The sequence below is a fragment of the Mustelus asterias genome, chromosome 19, assembly GCF_964213995.1.
Source record: "Mustelus asterias chromosome 19, sMusAst1.hap1.1, whole genome shotgun sequence".
NCBI classification, from domain to species: Eukaryota; Metazoa; Chordata; class Chondrichthyes; order Carcharhiniformes; family Triakidae; genus Mustelus; species Mustelus asterias.
In genome coordinates this window covers 60192270-60213810 of record NC_135819.1, presented here as the reverse complement: position 1 = coordinate 60213810, position 21541 = coordinate 60192270, and the positions used below count along the sequence as shown (strand labels likewise).

The 21541-nt window shown below is 40.7% G+C and overlaps 1 protein-coding gene across 1 annotated transcript in view; it reads right to left on the bottom strand.

Annotated features, from left to right (window-relative positions):
- The window catches only part of lhfpl3 (LHFPL tetraspan subfamily member 3), a 277200-nt gene extending 258524 nt beyond the window's left edge, over positions 1 to 18676 (bottom strand). Inside the window, exon 1 of the mRNA XM_078235654.1 lies at positions 18274 to 18676. Coding sequence (XP_078091780.1) covers positions 18274 to 18676 — 403 coding nt within the window. The remainder of the gene's footprint in view (positions 1 to 18273) is intronic.
- Positions 18677 to 21541: the final 2865 nt, after the last annotated feature.

Genomic DNA, 21541 nt, shown 5'->3' with positions numbered 1-21541 from the left:
CTGCTATTTCTGCATTGGAATAGTATCAATATCAACAAGGAAGAAGCAGTCCTTTACCTAAGATATAAAGTTGGCTCAATGTCCCCCATTTTTAGAAAGCAGTTTCATAAAGAAAGGGCTGGACTTTTGCAGTCAGTGATGAAGCAATGGGGCCACCACTAACCTCAAAGAAAGCTGCCCACAAAGATCTAGCCATTTCTGACGCATGGATTCTCCCTTTCCTGGTGCCAGTTTGAATCTGGTGCCAAATCTTGGGATTTCCAGGCATTCAGCAGCACTGCTGGCATCAAGCAGCCAATCACATTAAAGGATTCTCACAGACAGCAAACTAAGAATTAAAATCACTGAATCCCTTCACTTTGAATTAAACATTACAGATAGCAGAATAAATAATTAGGATATACACATGGGATTAATGTAAAGCTGAAAACTTTGAAAAGATATTTTTAAAATAAGTTTTAATATAATGGAAACATTTTGTATTAAACAAATATAAAATTACTCTTTAAAAGTGAGTATGGTTGTAACTTTTTGAAGGACTTTTCCAATGAGATTAATAATGAAATAATGGAAATTCTCAACAATTCAATTATTTCTATTTGATTGCATTGTGAGGAGGTCACCAGCGCATCCTCTGCAGGAGTGTACAATCATTGGCAGAAACTTTTGGATTTCTGCATTTTACTGCAAATGAACAGACTCCAGAAATTGCTGTCAGTTTCAGAGTAATGATGACGACTGCAGCAGTTTCATCATCATTATTACCATAAAATTCAGGCTAAAGAACTCAATTATTTAAAAAAACTGATTTGCAATGTTGCTTTTTTTTAAAACAAGTGTATTTGTGAGTGTTCAATGTATCTGAAAGGTTCTGCTTAAATATACACATTTATATTCATAACTACTGTTTGTAATTTCTTTAAGCAACATCATGGGAGGGCAACTGGTATTAATAATATTCCTGTCTCCCTTACCATACTGTTCGGAGTGTGTTAGCACACCTTTGAGGAACAGTTCCATCTCTGGAACTAATTATCTTCTGGTACTTTAACCAATTAGCCATGCTTCACTTGTGAGCCTTGATAATAATAACTGACAAACCATTTCTCAATAAGTGGCACTCCATTCAAGCCAGTTTCTGCCACAGCCAATGTCTAGACGTGAGTACCTCCAGTGTGCATCACCGAATAACAAACAAGAGCAGTAAGTTACCTAATCTCCTCCTGTCTTATCCAGGAGGGCTGCTGAGTCAATTAACTTCACCCCCAAAAAACTTGGTGACTCAGCAGAGACACCTGGGACTTTGAACCTGGGACTTTCATTATCTGAACACAAAACATCACCCGTGTTAATAATCACATTTAGCCTTTCTACTTTGAAGTGTAACGTCCTATAAATATGGCGCAGTTCATATTTTAAAAAAGGCAAATGTTGCTTTTTCAACACAGGGCACTAAAAGTGTGTCCCTCAGCTAAAGAATAAAATGTGTTTCAAAGTGGAATCACAAGCTATTATTGTATACTACTGCTGTAAAATTGTGCAGGTAAAGCACATGCATTCAAAATAAACCTATCTTCATTTGAGTTAATTATCATCCTATTAAATTTCTCTTAAGCTTAATGTCAAAGGAGCAGTATGATATAGTGGGTTAGCTGCATTTTCTAACTTCTGAAACCCGAATTTCAATTCCACCAAGACCGAATGAATGAAAAGTCTTTCCACAAACCATCGGGGCCTTAAGTGAAATGAGCTTTACCCTGCACAGTCTTTGAATAGTCGGCCTTGCTGTTTGAGATCTCCTGTGATTAATCAGAAAATCACATGAGACATTATTTGTTCAGTCTGAACCTGGTTCTGTAATTTGGTCATGAACTGGCACTTTGATTATAGGAGCCACAGGATTGCTGCTCTGGGAAATGGAAAATTCTCACTGGTGAAGTAATGTTTGCTCTTTTAAGGTTGGGGGTAAGAAACCTGATTGGAGAACAAATTGTATCTATTGATCAGGAGGTCAAATTGTTCTGTCTCCTTGCTTTCAGTGTTAAATGAAGGCTTCAATCATCAAGAACATTTTGCAAGAAACTCTTATCGATTAAAGTAACTTTCTTTCATTGTATCTCAGATCAAGCAAATACCCAGCATTTTTTGTATATAGATTGTTCTTCTATATTGACTAAATTTAAGCATTAGGTATTCTTTGTTCAAAATTCCATCCATAAGCTGCTTAGTAAGACTAATCAGAATATTGCATTATTTTACCTGCTTTGAGAAAAGGATAAACAGTTCACAAAACTAAGGATTTGGACACATGAAAGATTAAAAGCAGATATCTGAAAATGCTTTTACAAAAACCAGTCTTTGAATTAAATGATCAATTTCAGAAATTTGCAGATAAAGAATTTGTGGCAGAATGGTCAGGAAACAGGGTACATTTGCACTCACAAAACCAGGACTTGATTCTTCCATTTGTAGAGTAATTGAGTAGCAGAATATAGTACTTCAAAGATTGACAACACAGTGTCTTCATTCATGGGATGTGAGTGTCAGTGGCAGGAAAAATGAACTGCCCTTGATAAGGTGGTGGTGAACTGCCTCCTTAAACCATCACAGTCCGTGTAGTGAAGTTATTCCCACAGTTGTTACAAATATCTCGATCATGCTTCATGTGAATATTTTAGAGGTAATGTTTAGTTCTGGGAAGATTAAAGTTTAACAGTAGAAAATGGGATAAATGCATTTAAAGCAGATTTGAGTCTATTACTAGGAGAAGTGATGACTACACTGCTTGTGAAGAAGTGCAGTCCAGAGAGCTGTTTCTTGGAGTTAGAGCTAAGTCAGTTTAAAAGCATTCAGTGAACACTTAAATTAGTTTAAAAGCATTAGTGAACTCTGAAAGGCTGTGTCATCATGGAGATGGGTAGAGCTTAAATAGGTTCCCCAGTTTCAATTTGTCTAAGTGATCTGTAGCTGCTAAAGAGGTCATACCAAAAGGGTGCTGCTGTTAGCAGGCTCTAAGCAGACTTTAGAAAAGCCCTGGGAGCCATTCAGTGCAGCTGAGGGTTGCGGTCTGAACCTCATGTGGTTTTCAGATCACAGAAACCCTGCAGTTTTTTGGTGCATTTAGGGCTCAGAATAATTGAGAACGCAACAGAATTTCATTGATTCAGTGCTGGAGGCAGTTAGGCATCACTGAGGCCCTGGGAGCCAATATAGCTTGATGCAGCCAGGAGTCTGTAGCTTGGAGAAACGCAATGGTATTGCCAGCTTAGTGAAGCTAGTCATCTGTGAAAGAGTTGGAACTTTGCTGCTAATTAGATGTGGGGTTGCAGCTTTGTGAAATCCGTGAAACACAATCTCAGGAGAGGAGATTGAACCATTGGAAGTTGAGGCAGTCCATGTTGGGGTAACTTTGATGGAAATTCAGAGGCTTAATCTTCAAAAATGTGGAAGTGAAATCCCTTGTGAGAGAGAGACAGAGTTTTAGCAAGATATTATGACTCACTGTGGTCACAATATCTTATGCATCTGCTGCCCTTATTCTTTTAGGTTATAGTGGTTGTAAGAGGAAGGTGCTGTCAAAGAAGATTTGGTGAGTTGCTGCAGCCCCTGGTACACACTGCTGTCACATGTGCCCAGTAGTGAGGGAATGAATGTGGAGGGATGGATGGGGTGCCAATGAAGTGGGCTGTTTTGTCGTGGAAGATTTCAAGCTTCTTGAGTGTTGTTGCAGTTGAACTCATTCAAGCAAGTGAAAGGTATTTCATCACATTCCTGACTTGTAGATGCTGTAATGGCTTTGGAGAGCCAAGAGGTGAATCACTCACCACAAATCCCAACCTCTGACATGAGTCTTACAACCACAGTATTTGTATGGCTGATCGAATTAAGTTTTTGGGTCAATATTGACATCCATGTTAATATTGTGCTGTAGCACAGTACATGCTTACTTTGGTGATCAAGAGCCATTGTCCCCAATTGCAGAAGTATTAGGGCTTCATTATAAGAGTATAAAAAAGTACTCACACTGCATGTTGCGACAAATTGGGAGAATCCTAAGGTTGGCTTCAGACTCATTCTTTCCTCAATATACATTATTGGAATTAACATGGCAGCAGAGGATGAACATTAAGCTTTGGTGATTGATTCATAAAATCCCTATAGTGCAGAAGAAGACCATTTGGCCCATCAAGCCTGCACTGACAACAATCCCACCCAGGCCCTATCCCCATAACTCCAGGTATTTATCCTGTTAATTCCCCTGACACTAAGGGGCAATTTAGCATGGTCTAACCCTCACATCTTTGGAATGTGGGAGGAAACCGGAGCACCCAGAGGATACCCGCGCAGACACAGGGGAGAACGTCCAAACCCCACATAGACAGTCACCCAAGGTCAAAATCGAACCCGGGTCCCTAGCACTGTGAGGCAGCAGTGCTAATCACTGCCACCATGCCACCCTTTTTTTTCAAAAGTAAAATATACTTGTTGATTGTTGAATAAGAAGTTTTTTGTCTCTAACTCTGAATGAAAAGAGATGCACATTATTCCTGACAATCTCAGTTACAAAATGGCAAAGAAAAATGCAAAATCTCAGACGTTGATGATCCACTTTTTTTTCCCAGAGAGGCGGAACCATATCAGCGACGGAAAATGAAGTTGAAATGTGGACATAGACTACCTCATTACCCCAGAGGAAGCAAGGTATGGCCTTAGCTTTGTCATTACCAGCAAAAAGTAAAATTGGGAGTAAAGTATTTTCAGGATTGGATGGGATGACTTGAACACCTAAGATGGAGTAATCCTTCTGTTACAGTTTTTGAACAAGTTTAACAAAAATGATCATTTGTTTGAAGCCGATGAAGTATGGTCAATGTTTGATCTATTCAAGAAAACAGATGATCAATCCATAGAGGATTATATTATGAGCTTTAAGTGGCATAAGAGACTGAAAATGTTTAATCTTGAAATCCTAGAGTGTGTACTGACTTTCAAATTACTGGACTGTGCAAGAATGACTCATATCGCTGGACTTTTGGTTTTGACGAGGCTCCAATTTCATAGCAAAGACTCGCTCCTAGATCAAATGGCTACTGCCCTAAAAACGTTTTGGGGAAACCGTCATTTGCAGCTACCTTCCTATCAAATATAGACGATCCTCTAAAGTGAAGAATAGAAGACTCCATGGTTACCAAAGATCCCCCAAAATATTAGACGCAGATTTTAGTACAAAGAAGGGATTGTTGATAGGCAGTCTGAAGACGGACCCACTGTTAGCCATTTGAGAATCAAGGCAAAAAACAGATCTGCAATTGCGACTGTAGGTGCCTGAACCCAAGAAATGCACAGGGAAAGATTAATCAATGTGATTCTAAATATCATTATGAAATGAACTGCCTTCAGTAAAAGAATCATGTTTTAAAGTCATGCACGAAACAGGCAATTTCAACGCTAAATGATGATGCTGACTGCAATGAAGGAACTGTGTTGGTCACTGGTAGCTTGAATCCAGTGATGAGTATTTTGGTTGCTGATTCATTCAACTGTGTAGTGCTGGATAGCAGTTGCACTTCCATAGCATGTAGGGTGAATTGGCTTAATCTTCTTCAATGAGGTTGATTGGTGGAAGTTTAGGGAGTATGGAAACTCCACCAACTTTAGGTTTAGAGATGTCAACATGCTAACATCTTCAAAAAAAATAGTCTCCCATGCAAGATAACTGGGATCAGTCTCTTCATCACTGTAGTCCCTAATGAGATACCTTCATTGTGGAGAAAATCTTTGATAAAAAAAACACAAATGAAATTAGACATGGAGAATGACAAAGCAATTGTATTCGGGAAAACCATAGATCTGCATTTTATCTGATTAGAATATTACTGCCTGCTATTGAGAAAGAAGTCTCACAACATCAGGTTAAAGTCCAACAGGTTTATTTGGTAGCACAAGCTTTCGGAGTGTTGCTCCTTCTCCTGTATGGTAGCTCTTCACTCACCTGAAGAAGGAGCAACACTCCAAAAGCTTATGCTACCAAATAAACCTGTTGGACTTTAACCTGGTGTTGTGAGACTTCTTACCGTGCTTACCCCAGTCCAATGCCGGCATCTCCACATCATGGCTGCCATTGAGAAAGCCAGACATTACTTGTCAGAGAGTCCAAGCTGGACTGTTTATTTCAGGGGATAAAAGATTTGTGGACAAGAGAAGTATTATGTGGAGGTTACGCAGACAATTTGCATATCCAGCATCACAAAAATTGAAAGCTCCGTTGTGCGATGCTGGAATAGTTGATAAAGAAAACAACACCCTGATTGAGTTACAGCTGAATGTGACATTTGTGTTAAATGTCGAAGGACACCACCACATCCTAATGTGAGGAATTGGGAGAGTCTGTCTTTACTCTGCAAGCTTGGAAATAAACCTCTCTTAAAGTACAGATTCAGGCTCATTCTTTCCTCAACATACAAATATTGGAATTAACAGCCCAGATATTGATAGTGGGGAATTCAATAGTAACATCCTTGAATGTCAAGGCGAAGTAGTTAGCTATGATGCCATGCACCTAACAGAGAAAAGGAATGTATATTCACACAACTTTTAATACATTGGATAAACCAATAATGTAAATGTTGATTTGAACAATGACAATAATTGATGCTTCCACAAATCTGTTTTATGTTAAATGTTAGAGAAATAGGACTAAGATAAAACATTAATCTTTGATCTGTTGTGAAAACCTTATTGGAAGATTACAATTCTTTTCTGATACCCATATCTAACACTATTTCAATTTTATACTGGAAACAAACTGGATATTTAATTTTCAAGTTCTGAAACAGATCTTTCTCTAGTAAATCATGTATGTCTAAATGAAAAGAGAAAAATGGGAAATAAGAGGATGTGGTTGTGCAATGAGCTCTCTGTTAAGTCTTGTTGCATACAGGGTCCAAGATTCAATTTCTGACAAAGATGAAAATTACTCCTGGCTTCAAAATTCGAAGTGCAAAGTTCAGTCTTTTATTTTTGCCGCTTCAAAGAAACTTCTGTTCCTCTTTTAAGCACTTTCATGTTATAGCAAACACTTCTTTTTCCTCAGACATAAAAGCGCCAGAGCATAAATATTAACATTCATCATAAATCCAAAAATGCCTTCTGACTGAACCAGACTCTCCAATTTTGATAGATCTCATCTCTACCTACATACTTTCTCACAAAACCCTTCCAGCTCTGCTCTCTTCAGAAATCTTTCTGTCTCTTGAACTCATTTATATTCTATGCTTCAATTGCCTTCTCTGGCAATTTATTCCTCAAGTATTTTTCAGCAAAATATTCTGCTTGATTCCCTTTTTCTGATATCCCATTAAAAAAAGAAAGTTTTTATAAGCAAGAACATAATACTCTGGAAACAAAAAGAAGTACTTTTTGTTTAAAACAAGTAACATACAAATGTTTCATTCCTAAAATATAACCCTCACAATCCAGGATGATGAGCCAGTCTTAAATGCTCTACTTATGAGCATTCATACTGCATAAAATTGTTCTGATTGAATAATGAATTCGATAAACAATGCAATCTTATCTGTAAACACTTACCACTACAGCCATCATAAACCACAGGTATGTCATTGTTGTATCTGTTCTATTTAATGGCCTATTTCGGTAGATGCCAACTCTTTGAGTAATCTACTCCAACTGCAGACTGCAGCCAAAGGCTTTCTGCCTGAGCTCTTCCAAGTGCTTGTAAGCAAGTAATTTGACAAATTGTCCAAGCTATGGGGTCACAGCAGTATTAATATTTTAAACAGATGATCTTTAAGTGGGAGTCAATCTTCACACTCTATAATAACAACAGTGTGTGAGACCAAATAAAACTAGCAGATTGTACAGCAATTTCTCCACTTGGTTTTCTTGTGAGAAAAGGATTTTTTAAAATCCTGTTCCCCTTTTTTAGGTATCAGAAAGCACATTTCATTCATGTGGTTGCATAGACCTAATTGGTCTCGTACAACTGTATTTAATACTTCTCACACCTCCAGCACTGGTTATTATGGAAAGAGGTAGTTGGTTTATTTTTAGTGTAAACCTTTCTAAAAGCAGAGGAAGCCTAACTTGCATTTTATGACAGAAACTCTGGGAGAATGAATTACAATATACATTTTAAATAGCATGATTATTTATGTTGTAGAATATTTTGCTGCTTAAGCAGGTTGCAAAGACACTTTGCTATGTTGGGGATAGACTCAAAGAAGTACACAGATTCAGGGCAACTTATAGGGACGAGGCATCCTCTGAAGCAGCTTTTGATCTTGTCTTAAATGAAACTGATGTATGGCAGACTCTTTATACTCCTGACAAATGCTGGAAGTTTGACATAAAAAACAGAAAATGGTGGAAATATACAGGTGAGCCAGCATCTAAAATGGTACTGATTCGGTATGGTTCCTTTGTGAACATTGTTTGGATGAGGGTTTACATCCAAACATTAATCTTTTGAAAAATGCTATCTATTTCCAGTACTTATTTTATTACAGCAATCGTTTAATATTACACTGATAAAGCTATTCTTATTAAGAACACAGAATGCATTGGAAATTTCAGGAATACTAAAGAACTGATAGGTCCAAGATTCATGCCTCTTCTGGCCAACCACAAGCTCATTTTCTCACCATAAGAATGTACAAGGTTAGAAGTCCATTACAGTCCATTTGTCTGGTGTCAAAGTTTTTAAAAATGCTATTGTTTATCCTTCAGTTTTTATCAGAAAAATTGGTTAATTGACCTCTGAGACACCAATCTCACTCTTCCATTATGGTGCAGCATCATTTGGCTTCTGCTGATTTGAGCCAATTTCTGCTCACTAAAGAAGGTTCTTGGCTATTCTACACCTTGTAATCTCGTGGACAAATCCCAAATGTGATATTTATCAAAATGCTTGGTCATATCCTTAACCAGAGGCTCAGAATGTTTTTATTTAGATGCCTGGGAAAGTTGGGCAGCCTTGAATGAAGCGATGTTAATTGTTCTGGATGCATTTAAAACTTGAAAGGCTGGTTCCCTGAAAGCTGTGGTTAAACTGACTTCCAGTGAAGGGAGCAACATTTATAAATTTAGCTCCCTCTTGACACTTCCCTCACTTATGCTGTGACAAGTTGTCATAGTGAATTTCTGCCCCCAGCTAAGACAGTGGGCGGAATTGTTTGAGATTTTTTCTAAGTGTCCAGCTAGCATGAAAACTGGAGAATTCCTGATCTGTTTTTGGGTGGGTTTTCACTCCCGGGGGCGATTCTCCCAAAAAATTTCGAAGTGCTGAATTCGCGGGAAAACTGGTGTAAATCACAATTGTTTTTCCAGTGGGAGTTCACCATTGAATCTCCCACACTCTGTGCAATGCAGAGGTCACAATTCTGAATATCATTAAAAGTTTGGGGGTTGGGCCTATTCATGCCAGAGTCTGACAGTTCCAGGCCTCTGCGCTGAACTGTCAGCCTGCAGTTTTCTGGCCAGCTTAATTGCTGGTCAGCCCGCGACGCCTGCTGTCCAGCCCCCACCCCACCCATGGTCAGATTGCAGTCCCCACGACCATTCCCGGGTCAGCCCCCACCCCCACTCCCATCCCAAAGCGCCCTGATCTCCCACCCGCCAGATCCCATAACACCCCCCCTCCCCACCCCCATGGGAGGCAGACCCGAATTCAAATATTCGTCATGTTTAAAATTGTGACTTTATATTTCCCACAATCTTACATGGGTTCCACCGACATGGAACTGAATCTCAATACTGTATATAGGGAGTTAGTTAGCTCATTTGGATGGATAGCTGCATCGTTAGACAGAGTGATGCCAACAGTGCGGGTTCAATTCCCATACTGGCTGAGGTTATTCATGAAGGCCCAGTCTTCTCATTCTCATCTGAGGTACGGTGATCTTCAGGTTAAATCACCACCAGTCAGCTCTCCCCATCAAAGGAGAGAGCAGCCTGTGGTTATTTGGAACTATGGTGACTTTACTGTTGTTATATATTTTAAAACTTTATCCTTATTTTCTTATTTTCAAACTGGACTTTTCTGCTGAACAAAGACAAATTAAGCTGGTTTACTTTCTATCTGGGAGTTATCCCCCGAAAGTCTCCTGAAATAAAGATTTATCCTCTCAATTTCAGGAATGTCACACCTTGTTATGCCTACGTCAGCCCAACTGGTCAGCCCAATTTCAAAGGAAGCTACAGGAAGCCTATTTCCATTTATTAAGCCAAACTTGCTGGGGCGGGGGGAGGGGGTGGTCAGTGGGTCTACCGAGGCAATAACTTTCTAAATGCCAGACCCTCAACACAAATTGCACCCCTTTCAACCCAAAATGGCCGAGACATCATGAGTCCTGAAAACAAATCCAATTCTAGATGTTGGATAAACATTCCTTTTTGAAGTGACATGACCGTAGACTCTGGCCTTTTGAGCAGTTTATTACCTTTCTGAGCTGCACACCCAGCTTGCTGTTTTACCCAGAAAGCCACAAAGAAGCTGGCTCTGTCCATACAGGATAACCAGCCCATCTAATCTGACTCTGCTGGAGGATTTTGTACCATTTCCGACAGAATCAACTCAATCTCTGCGTGCCTACTTCATCTTGTGACATGAACATCACTTGAAAATCAAATCTTACAACACTGGTCTCCAGCCAGCAAAAATTGAAAGATTTCATGAAAGAATTCCTCACTGGACTCTGCCTTTGGGATTCTGGAACTCACATGAACCAATATTCAATTTTTCTGTGATCCTTGTACTATAAACCTCCTTTTCTCTATCCTCCCTTTACTATGAGAATGCAGAGTGGGATGCTCTTTTAGCAAACTCTGAATGTGTGAAATAAACTATCCATCTGAGTTAATCCTTGCTCTTGTTTGCTGTGGATTATTAGTAAAAATGGACCACGTAAAAGCCAAGCAGTTGGGAAAAGATATGCCACTGCACGTTGTTTAAAACAAAAACACCTTGGGCGGGATTTTCGGCCACACTCGCCCCAAGACCGGATATTCCCGCCCGAGGTCAATGGACCCTTGCATGGTTGCCCCTGCCCGCTACAATTCGCGTGGTGGGCGGGATGGCAAAATTCTGCCCCTTCTGTTTATGGATAGGCAATAAGAGGAAAATTAATGCTGCTTGAACTGATCCCCACCTTATACTGTTTCTATATTTTCCACCACGGACCAATTTACTAATTCCTCCATTTTATCATTATATTAGTCTTTGTACTATAATCTACCTGCAAATTTACATTGGAGAAAATCTAATTTTTACTCCTTTATTTGCCACATAAGGTCATTTGTTGCTGAAGTCAGTTTCCTGCTTCTTCTACTCTTTACCAGGCGAATTTGGTCACTTAGTAAACTCAGTAATTTAGCCATTAAAATATTCATCTTTAACTTTGCATTACAGGCTGGCTCTCTTATTTTTCTTCTCAAAATTCAGTCTACTTAAGCTGGAAGACTTTGTTGTCTTCACTCTTGTCTTCATCATATGCCAACACTTAAACTCAATCATATTGTGATTGTCATAGACCTCCATTTCCTCTTTCTCCAGCAATATATATTATTATCCCTTAAACCTAATTATATTATTCGTTCTAAAGTCTTGAATACAGTAAACTGAGAGGAAGCCAGTGGTGCTGGGAATTCCAGCTGGATGACAAATGATCCACATTGGAACAACCTTCAAGGTATCTCCCACATAGCTGAAGCCAATCATCACTGCTACTTTCAACCCAGCCTGTCGTATCAGCCAGCAATAGGTTCATACAAGTCCATGTGTTTATTTCATTAATCTGTTAAACTTTGTGTTGTACATCTGCTAACTGATTATTTGTTTGCTATAAGGCCGACCTTCAGGCAACAGTTAATAGAAGAGCTGAAGACTTTTATGCTATCATTTCAGGTTGCCATGAATAGCCTGCAGCAGTTAATAGTGCACCTCTATGCAGTCATGTATGAATGATTTAGATCAAACGCAGAACGCAATGGAATAAGTAGTACCTTCAGGGTCATCTGCAAGGGAGTTCTAAGAATGAAGGAAGCAATCACAGATGAACTTACTCCTATAAATTAAGTGACTGACATTTTTGAGATCTTGAACACCCACTCAAGAACTCACACTGTGACAGACCTGGCAATCTGATGTCAGAGCCAGACTGGTTCATAATCGTACATGGCATTTCAGGTGGTTTAACTAATGAGCCTGGCTATTGATGAGTCTTGAAGGCACAAGCCTGTCCTCCAACTGCCAAAAATCCCAGATGTATGGATGAGTATTCATATACTCTTTCAGCAGATATCATCCCACTCCTGTAATTTTATATGTAAGCTATATGAAGGACATCTGCCTTCAGCTTGATGGAAGGACCTATATGGTAGCTTGCAAGCTGTCAGCCAATTGAATGTTCTAAAAATCCTAGACATAGAACCATAGAAAATTACAGCTCAGAAACAGGCCTTTTGGCCCTTCTTGTCTGTGCCGAACCATTTTATGCCTAGTCCTGCACTTGGACCATATCCCTCCACACCCCTCTCACCCATGAACCCGTCCAAGTTTTTCTTAAATGTTAAAAGTTTACCACTTTATCTGGCAGCTCATTCCACACTCCCACCACTCTCTGCGTGAAGAAGCCCCCCCTAATATTCCCTTTAAACTTTTCTCCTTTCACCCTTAACCCATGCCCTCTGGTTTTTTTCTCCCCTAGCCTCAGCGGAAAAAGCCTGCTTGCATTCACTCTATCTATACCCATCAAAATCTTATACACCTCTATCAAATCTCCCCTATCTAAGCCCAATGCCTTCTATTTTTACCTAAATAGATAATTTATTTAAATATTTGAGTTTCAAAGAGTGTAAAGTTCATATTAAGCAATAAAATAATCTGTCATTACCAAATTTCAAATGGCAAATATTAAAATAATTGTATTGCCTTGCTTTAAATTCGAAATGGCAACTCAATTTTAACTTTCAGCAAGGTATTATTTGAAAAGATTTTCCTATTAGTTACTGAATGCTGCTAAAGTGTTCTCATTCTCTTCTGTAATAGCCTGACCCAGCTGCCATCTTCAATCTCTTTAGATATTTAACATAAGTCATCTGCATTCTATAAGGAGGATCAACCAAAGCAGACAGCACGGTTGAAATGGAGGGATTCAACTATAGTCTCATTCATATGATTCTTCCTATATGTAAGATAATACTGCATGTAGATAATATGTAGATGAAGCAAACTGACTACATTACTCCACATTATTCTGGTTGCATTTTCAGTATGTATCCACAAAACAATGCCATTTCAAGTCAAGTGACACAGAAACTAGGGGAATTGATCCTTGCTTTTCATTTGTTTTGCTATGTAATCCTCATATTTTTTCTGGTAGGGTACCTATTCTAAATGTAACTATTTTGTGTAGGTAAAATTAATGACAAAATTAGAATGAGACAAAAGTTTGAAGATCAAATTAGGTTAAAAACTAGCATCCCCAAAGGTAGCAAACACAGAAATGACCTACAATAGCGTGTATATTGTACTTTAATTTTTATTCCACAGAGGAAGCATTTGTCAAAGCTAGGAGGCAGGGAACACACAAAGCAAGTGTGGAATACAAGAAAGTAGAAAGAAACTTAAGCAAGGAGTAAGGAGGGCTAAAGAGATCAGGAAAAAGCATTGGCCAGCAGGATTAAGGAAAATCCCAAGGCTTTTTATACATATATAAAGAGCAAGAGTGTAGCCAGGGAGAGGGTTGGCCCACTCAAGGACAAGAAAGGGAATCTATGCGTGGAGCCAGAGGAAATGGGCGAGGTATTAAATGAGTATTTTGCGTCAGTGTTCACCAAAGCGAAGGACTGGGTGGATGATGAGTCTGGGAAAGGGTGTGGAGATAGTTTGATTCATGTTGAGATCAAAAATGAGAAGGGTTCTTGAGAAACATTAAGGTAGACAAGTCCCCAGGGCCTGATGGGATATACCCCAGAATACTGAGAGAGGCAAGGGAGGAAATTGCTGGGGTCTTGAGAGAAATCTTTGTATCCTCACTGGCTACAGGGGAGATCCCAGAAGATTGGAGAATAGCCAATGTTGTTCCTTTGTTTAAGAAGGATAGCAAGAATAATCCAGGTAATTACAGGCCGGTGAGTCTTACATCAGTGGTAGGGAAATTATTGGAGAGGATTCTTCGAGACAGGATTTATTTCCACTTGGAAATAACTGGATGTATTAGTGAGAGGCAACATGGTTTTGTGAAGGGGAGGTCGTGTCTTACTAACTTGATCGAGTTTTTCGAGGAAGTGACGAAGATGATTGATGAAGGTAGGGCAGTGGATGTTGTCTACATGGACTTCAGTAAGGCCTTTGACAAGGTCCGTCATGGCAGACTGGTGCAGAAGGTGAAGTCGCATGAGATCAGAAGTGAGCTAGCAAAGTGGATACAAAACTGGCTCAGTCAAAGAAGTGGAGATGCCGGCGTTGGACTGGGGTAAACACAGTAAGAAGTTTAACAACACCAGGTTAAAGTCCAACAGGTTTATTTGGTAGCAAAAGCCACACAAGCTTTCGAGGCTCTGAGCCCCTTCTTCAGGTGAGTGGGAATTCTGTTCACAAACAGAACTTATAAAGACACAGACTCAATTTACATGAATAATGGTTGGAATGCGAATACTTACAACTAATCCAGTCTTTAAGAAACAAAACAATGGGAGTGGAGAGAGCATCAAGACAGGCTAAAAAGATGTGTATTGTCTCCAGACAAGTCTTGTCTCACCGGCCTGTAATTACCTGGATTATTCTTGCTATCCTTCTTAAACAAAGGAACAACATTGGCTATTCTCCAATCTTCTGGGATCTCCCCTGTAGCCAGTGAGGATACAAAGATTTCTCTCAAGACCCCAGCAATTTCCTCCCTTGCCTCTCTCAGTATTCTGGGGTATATCCCATCAGGCCCTGGGGACTTGTCTGGAGACAATACACATCTTTTTAGCCTGTCTTGATGCTCTCTCCACTCCCATTGTTTTGTTTCTTAAAGACTGGATTAGTTGTAAGTATTCGCATTCCAACCATTATTCATGTAAATTGAGTCTGTGTCTTTATAAGTTCTGTTTGTGAACAGAATTCCCACTCACCTGAAGAAGGGGCTCAGAGCCTCGAAAGCTTGTGTGGCTTTTGCTACCAAATAAACCTGTTGGACTTTAACCTGGTGTTGTTAAACTTCTTACTCAGTCAAAGAAGACAGAGAGTAGCAGTGGAAGGGTGCAGTTCTGAATGGAGGGCAGTGATAAGTGGCGCTCCTCAGGGATCAGTGCTGGGACCTTTGCAGTTTGTAATATATATAAATGATTTGGAGGAAAATGTAATTGGTTTGATTAGTAAGTTTGCGGACAACACAAAGGTTGGTGGATTTGCGGATAGCGATGAGGACCATCAGAGGATACAGCAGGATATAGATTGGTTGGAGACTTGGGCAGAGAGATGGCAGATGGAGTTTAATCCGGACAAGTGTGAGGTAATGCATTTTGGAAGGTCTAATACAGATAGGAAATATACAGTAAATGGCAGAACCCTTAAGAGTATTGATAGGCAAAGGGATCTGGGTGTACAGGTACACACGTCACTGAAAGTGGCAATGCAGGTGGAGAAAGTAGTCAAGAAGGCATACGGCATGCTTGCCTTCATCGGCTGGGACATTGAGTTTAAAAATTGGCAAGTCATGTTGCAGCTTTATAGAAGCTTAGTTAGGCCACACTTGGAATATAGTGTTCAATTCTGGTCGCCACACAACCAGAAGGATGTGGAGGCTTTGGAGAGGATACAGAAAAGATTTACCAGGATGTTGCCTGGTATGGAGGGTATTAGCTATGAGGAGAGGTTGGAGAAACTTGGTTTGTTCTCACTGGAACGACAGAGGTTGAGGGGCGACCTGATAGAATTCTACAAGATTATGAGAGGAATGGACAGAGTGGATAGTAAGAAGCTTTTTCCCAGGGTGGAAGAGTCAATTACTAGGGGCATAGGTTTAAGGTGTGAGGGGCAAGGTTTAAAGGAGATGTACGAGGCAGATTTTTTACAGAGTGGTGGGTGCCTGGAACTCGCTGCCGGGGGAGGTAGTGGAAGCGGACACTGTAGTGACTTTTAAGGGCTTCTTGACAAATACATGAATAGGATGGGAATAGAGGGATATGGTCCCCGGAAGGGTAGGGGGTTTTAGTTAAGTCGGGCAGCATGATCGGTACAGGCTTGGAGGGCCGAAGGGCCTGTTCCTATGCCACCAGAATGCTGATGATCGTACATAAGATAGCTAAATCAAGATTCATCAAATATTCTGGGATACTCGAGAAAGTATTGGAATAAATTAAAGCTATTATATATGCACTCATGCTAAATAATATGTTATGATAATAAATATGCTAATACTCTACATTTAATAATGGTAGATTTTGATTAGATCAGTATTCATCCCAGAACTTTTGTAACTTAGTATTAAATTATTAACGATGCATGCTTTCTCTGCAATATTTTTATCTCCACTGTTTTAACTTTTACTATTACAGAGACACCACCATGAACCAGCCACAATCCCATAATGGAGACCTCGTAACACAGTAATTGTTCCTACCTATTAATTAATACTTTTCTCAAAACATTTGAGCTGAGCCTCTGTATTCTCCCGCATGTTAAAGTGTTTGTGTAAATTCCAGACTACAGCATCTCTTTGTGCACTTGGGATCAGGGACTAAGTGCAGACTTACTATCTATCCTTAAGTCAACAGACAAGGGTCACCAATATCAAAAGTAAAATACTGTGGATGCTGGAAATCTGAAATAAAAATGGAAAATGATGCAAATGCTTACTAGACTTGGCAGCATTGGTGGCGAGAGAAACAAACTTTCCAGGTCAATGGCCTTTCCTCACATCTACTAACGCGCGACCAAGAAGTAATGGGCCTGAAATATAAACTCTTGTGTTTCCCTCATGATTGATGAGCCGGCAGGCCTGCTGAATATTCCCAGCATTTTCTGTTTTTATTTCACAAGACCCACCACTTGAGTTAAGTGTTGGAGCAGCAGCAGGTCGTGTTTATCCATGTGCTAGACTGCACTCCCATTACAGGAAAAGGTGTAAATTAAATGAAGTCTGAAAGTGGATCATTTATTTTTAATATCTGACACAAGTGAAATGAAACACAATCTAATTAAAATATCAATTGTCCCATTGAAAGTAACAATAACTGCCATGCAAATACATTTTGGCTTTCCCTTAGGGTTATGTGACTTTAGATGTTTATATTTAGGTGATACGAACCCATGTTTAAAAAGTAATGGTGAAAGGGTTGAAAATTGTGGTTTGAGTTTGAGCCACTTCTCGCTCCAACACATTGGTAGATTTGTCCTGGGCTGGCTTGACTTGTAACCGACTCGTAGTCGGGTTACTTAGCTGCTTAAAAGCCACCACATGTCGGTACACGGAACCCGCGTTTTTAAAGCTACCGGAACTTTAGATGTATAAAGAAATTAGCTGTCAGAGAAAGTCTGTCATCCGTGGATTCTCACGACACAAGAGTCATATGAAATCGTCCAAATTTGATTCAAAAGATTAAAAATGAGCAATTACTCAATTGATCAAAACTGTTCAATCTGCCAGCTACATTATCACAGAAAGGAGTTCCATTATTTCTGTTGCTAACGCACAGTAACCCAAAATGAATGATGCGGGGGAAAAAAAGCCTTTCGACAGTCTCTAACTGGTTGCTTCAGCGATGCATGATGGATGGTTAACAAGGTGATGGAGACGCAGAACCGAGACTGACCAGATGTACACTAGCCATATCAAACGCAGCTTTATTTCAGAGTCACACAGATAAATATGTTTGACAGCTATCAGTAAAAAAAAAGGATATATTATTGTGATCCCTGAAATGAGCCCCTTGGCTATTAACAGCAACACTTTTAAAACGTGTCCTTGTGTTCAAGATGCACAGCCTGATATCACTTTCCTCTCTCTCCCCACCTATCTTTCAATCAGATACCATCAAACTTTGACCACCCAGTCAAAAGAAAGACCTGCTGAGATTAATTCGAACCTATCAGACATTCATGGACTTGGAGAGAATCGTTCTCTTATCCATCTAGAAACTCGCAGTTCCTGGAAAAAGTTGGTCTTAATAAATGCATTGAGTGGAAAGCTGTATTTTTTTCGAGGAGTGGGCAGTGGGGAAATGGAGAGAGAGAACAAGTGCTGATTCCTCTCCCTGTTGACTCACCAGATGTAAGTTGCACCCAGCCGCAGATTTTGTAGACGGTAGCCGTGTTACAGAAGAAGAAGAGGACGAAGCAGGCGATGCAGCCCATGATGAGCGCCATGGACATCGCGATGAAGAAAGAGGCGGCTTTGAACGCCCCGGACGCAATGCTGGAGAAGTCGGTGAAGCTGCCGCGACAGGTCAACTCCCGGGAGAGCCCGTTGCCGATGCAGTAATGGAAGAGCCCGAAGTAGCCGGCTTGGGGGGTGTCCACCCCATCCCCGATCCAGTAGGGCTGGATGAAGCACACCACATTCACTATAGCAAAACAAATGGTGAAAATAGCCCAGAGTACACCGATCGCTCTTGAGTTCCTCACGTAATTGGTGTGATAGATTTTGGCTGCCTCCTGAGCTGGCAACATCGCCGGTGTTGCAAACCTTACCCGATCCGCCAAAAATACTTTCTGGTGCCAGAAGATGTTTGATTTTCTGGGTCACACTGGACCTTGCGATAAACAGTCAGCCAACTCGCCAGGAATGATCTTCAGTCTCCCCTCCCCAAAAAAAGGTTACCTTCTGATGCAAAAAACAAATAAAGAGATCGCCTGATCGTGTTCCCAAATTGACATTATTCCTTTATTTCTGGAGTTCGGATTCCGAGCTGTGACTCTTGCCTCTTTTCATCAGGAGGATTTTCTTCCCCTCCCACAAGGTACGGTCTCTGTGCAAAGTGCGTGAATCAGCGACGCATAGCTCACGCTGGCGGCTCCTGAGTCCAGCCTCTGGTGCTGAAGAATTATTCAAGGATGGCAGAGCAGTGACTGGTTTGCGAGCTGCAAAGCCCCTTCCACCAAGGACGGTCTGAGATGGTACCTCGAACACAGCGCAGCCCACAAGCACGAATTGCCAAGCGCACTGTATGTTGGGACATGTAGTTATTGCCAAGCTAAAATAATACGATCGTTGTAAGTCACTGCAAATGGATATATACAAATACACTTGAAAAAAAATGAACAGTTACCCAGAGGGATCGGGATCTTGAATCATGTTTCTCCTATCCAATTCAGTTCTAAATGCTAATTTATTCATTAACAGTTTTCTGAATATGCAGAATATATTTATACCTTTCCCGACTGGGGCTCATTGCCATGTATATAGGCACTAACAGGCGCCTTAGTATCTGCATAACATATTCTTAATCAGCTGCTTCAAGAAGCCACACCACTGCATTTCACTAGAAGACGACAACAATTTGCATTTATATAGCACCTTTAACATAGTTAAAAACAATGTCCCAAGGCTATTCACAGGGGTGTTATTTGATAACATTCTGGTGAAGCGCCTTGGGAGTTTAACAATGTATCCTGCAAAATCTGGCACCGTGCCCGATATTGGGACAGGTGACCAAAAGTTTAGTCAAAAGAACTAAATTTTAAAGAATGATTGAAAGTGGAGAGTGGGGTGGAGAGGGAGAGTGGTATAAGGAGGAAATTCTAAGGCTTACGCAGTTGAAGGTGTGGCTGCCAAAGATGAACCAAAGAAAATCTGAGGTGCAGAAGGGGCTAGAATTAGAAAAATATGTAGAAGTTGTAAGACCAGATGAGGCCATAGAGACAGTGAGAGGCAAGGCTGACTCGTAGCCAATGTATGTTGACAAGCACAGGGTGATGGATGAATCAAACTTGGTGCAAGTTAGATTATGAGCATGAGAACTTTTGATAAGCTCAAAGGTAAAGGAGGGTGAAAAATATGAGATCAACCAAGAGAGCACTGAAATAGTCAACTCTGGAAGTAATACTTTCAAATAGTTGTAGGGATTCCAATATAATGATATGTATAATAACGATAAATGCAACTGCCTCATCAACAACTTGCATTTATAAAGCATCTTCAACATGGATCTTTAAAATTCCATGCTTGTCTTTGTCCTAATTCACCTCTGTGGTCACTAGCCCATATTTTCCCCAAGTTAAACAATCAGACTTGCTGAGATTTTCCAGCATTTTCTATTTTTGTTTCAGATTCCAGTATCTGCAGTAATTTGCTTTTATTTTAGGGTTTAACTCACTGTCATTTCTATTCCAAGAATGCCTACCCCGAAGAAGTACTGCTCTTCTCTCCGATAGAATTTCTGTTTGTCTCTTTTACCCTGTCCACCCTCATTGCTTTCCAATTCCATCCTGGTCTTTGTTTATGAAAACTTGCTTTCAGAGACATATTGCCTACCTCAGCGACTGTCTCCGACTTACTGCACATGGATTCCAACTGAAGTTCCATCCCTCATCTTTCGAATCCACCCAGGTGTACAGGTATCTCCAGGACATACAACGTTCCTCGGACTGCTGTTCTTGCCGCATCCTGTGATCCACGTTCAATGCCATGCGCCGCTATATGCACACACTTGATCTCTCTCTCCAGCCACATCAACTAATTCTATCTTAAAGCTGTCCTCATCCCCAGTTTCGTTTCATTCTTCATCTCATGCAACACCTTAACAAGAAACTTTTTCTCTTCCTTTCAAATGTTAAGGAACGCAAGTTCCAAAAACTCATCGATATCAACACAAATCCAAGACCCTTCTCCCAGTCTCTTTGATCCCAACCCTCCTAATCCCAGTCCTTGCCGGGTATTCACCATTCCCTCTGACCTTCCCCTCTCTGAGGCTGAACATGCTGTACTCAGCAAAGGACATTGCACACTTACGTCCTCACCTCAATGAATTTTGGGCTTGGCATGATGCTGAACTCTTCTTCTATGGCCTTTGTCGCCGTGCTCACTTATTTGGGCAGGAATCCTTCCCCCTTCAGCAGATACTTTCACCGACATCGAGCATTCTCCTTCCATCTGGACCCCTCCCTCTGCCCTCTTACCTGCTTTTGATCTTTTGATTGAGGACTGTCGGCGTGACATCGGCCGTCTCCATTTCTCTGCTACTTTCATTCATCTAACCTGTCTCCTTCTGAACTTGCTGCACTTCGCTCTCTCAGGTCCAACCCTGACTTTGTCATCAAACCCACCGACAAGGCGGTGCTGTTGTCTGACAACCTGAACTCTACCTTGCAGAGGCTGAGCGCCAACTCACGGACGCTTCCTCCTACCTCCCGCAGACTATGACCCCACCACTGAACATCAACCCACTTTTCCAGGACTGTCACTTATCTCATCTCCTCCAGAGATCTTCCCTCCACAGCTTCCAACCTCATAGTCTCCCAACCATGGACAGCCCACTTCTACCTCCTTCCCAAAATCCACAAACAGGACTGCCCTGGTAGGCCCAGCACGTCAGC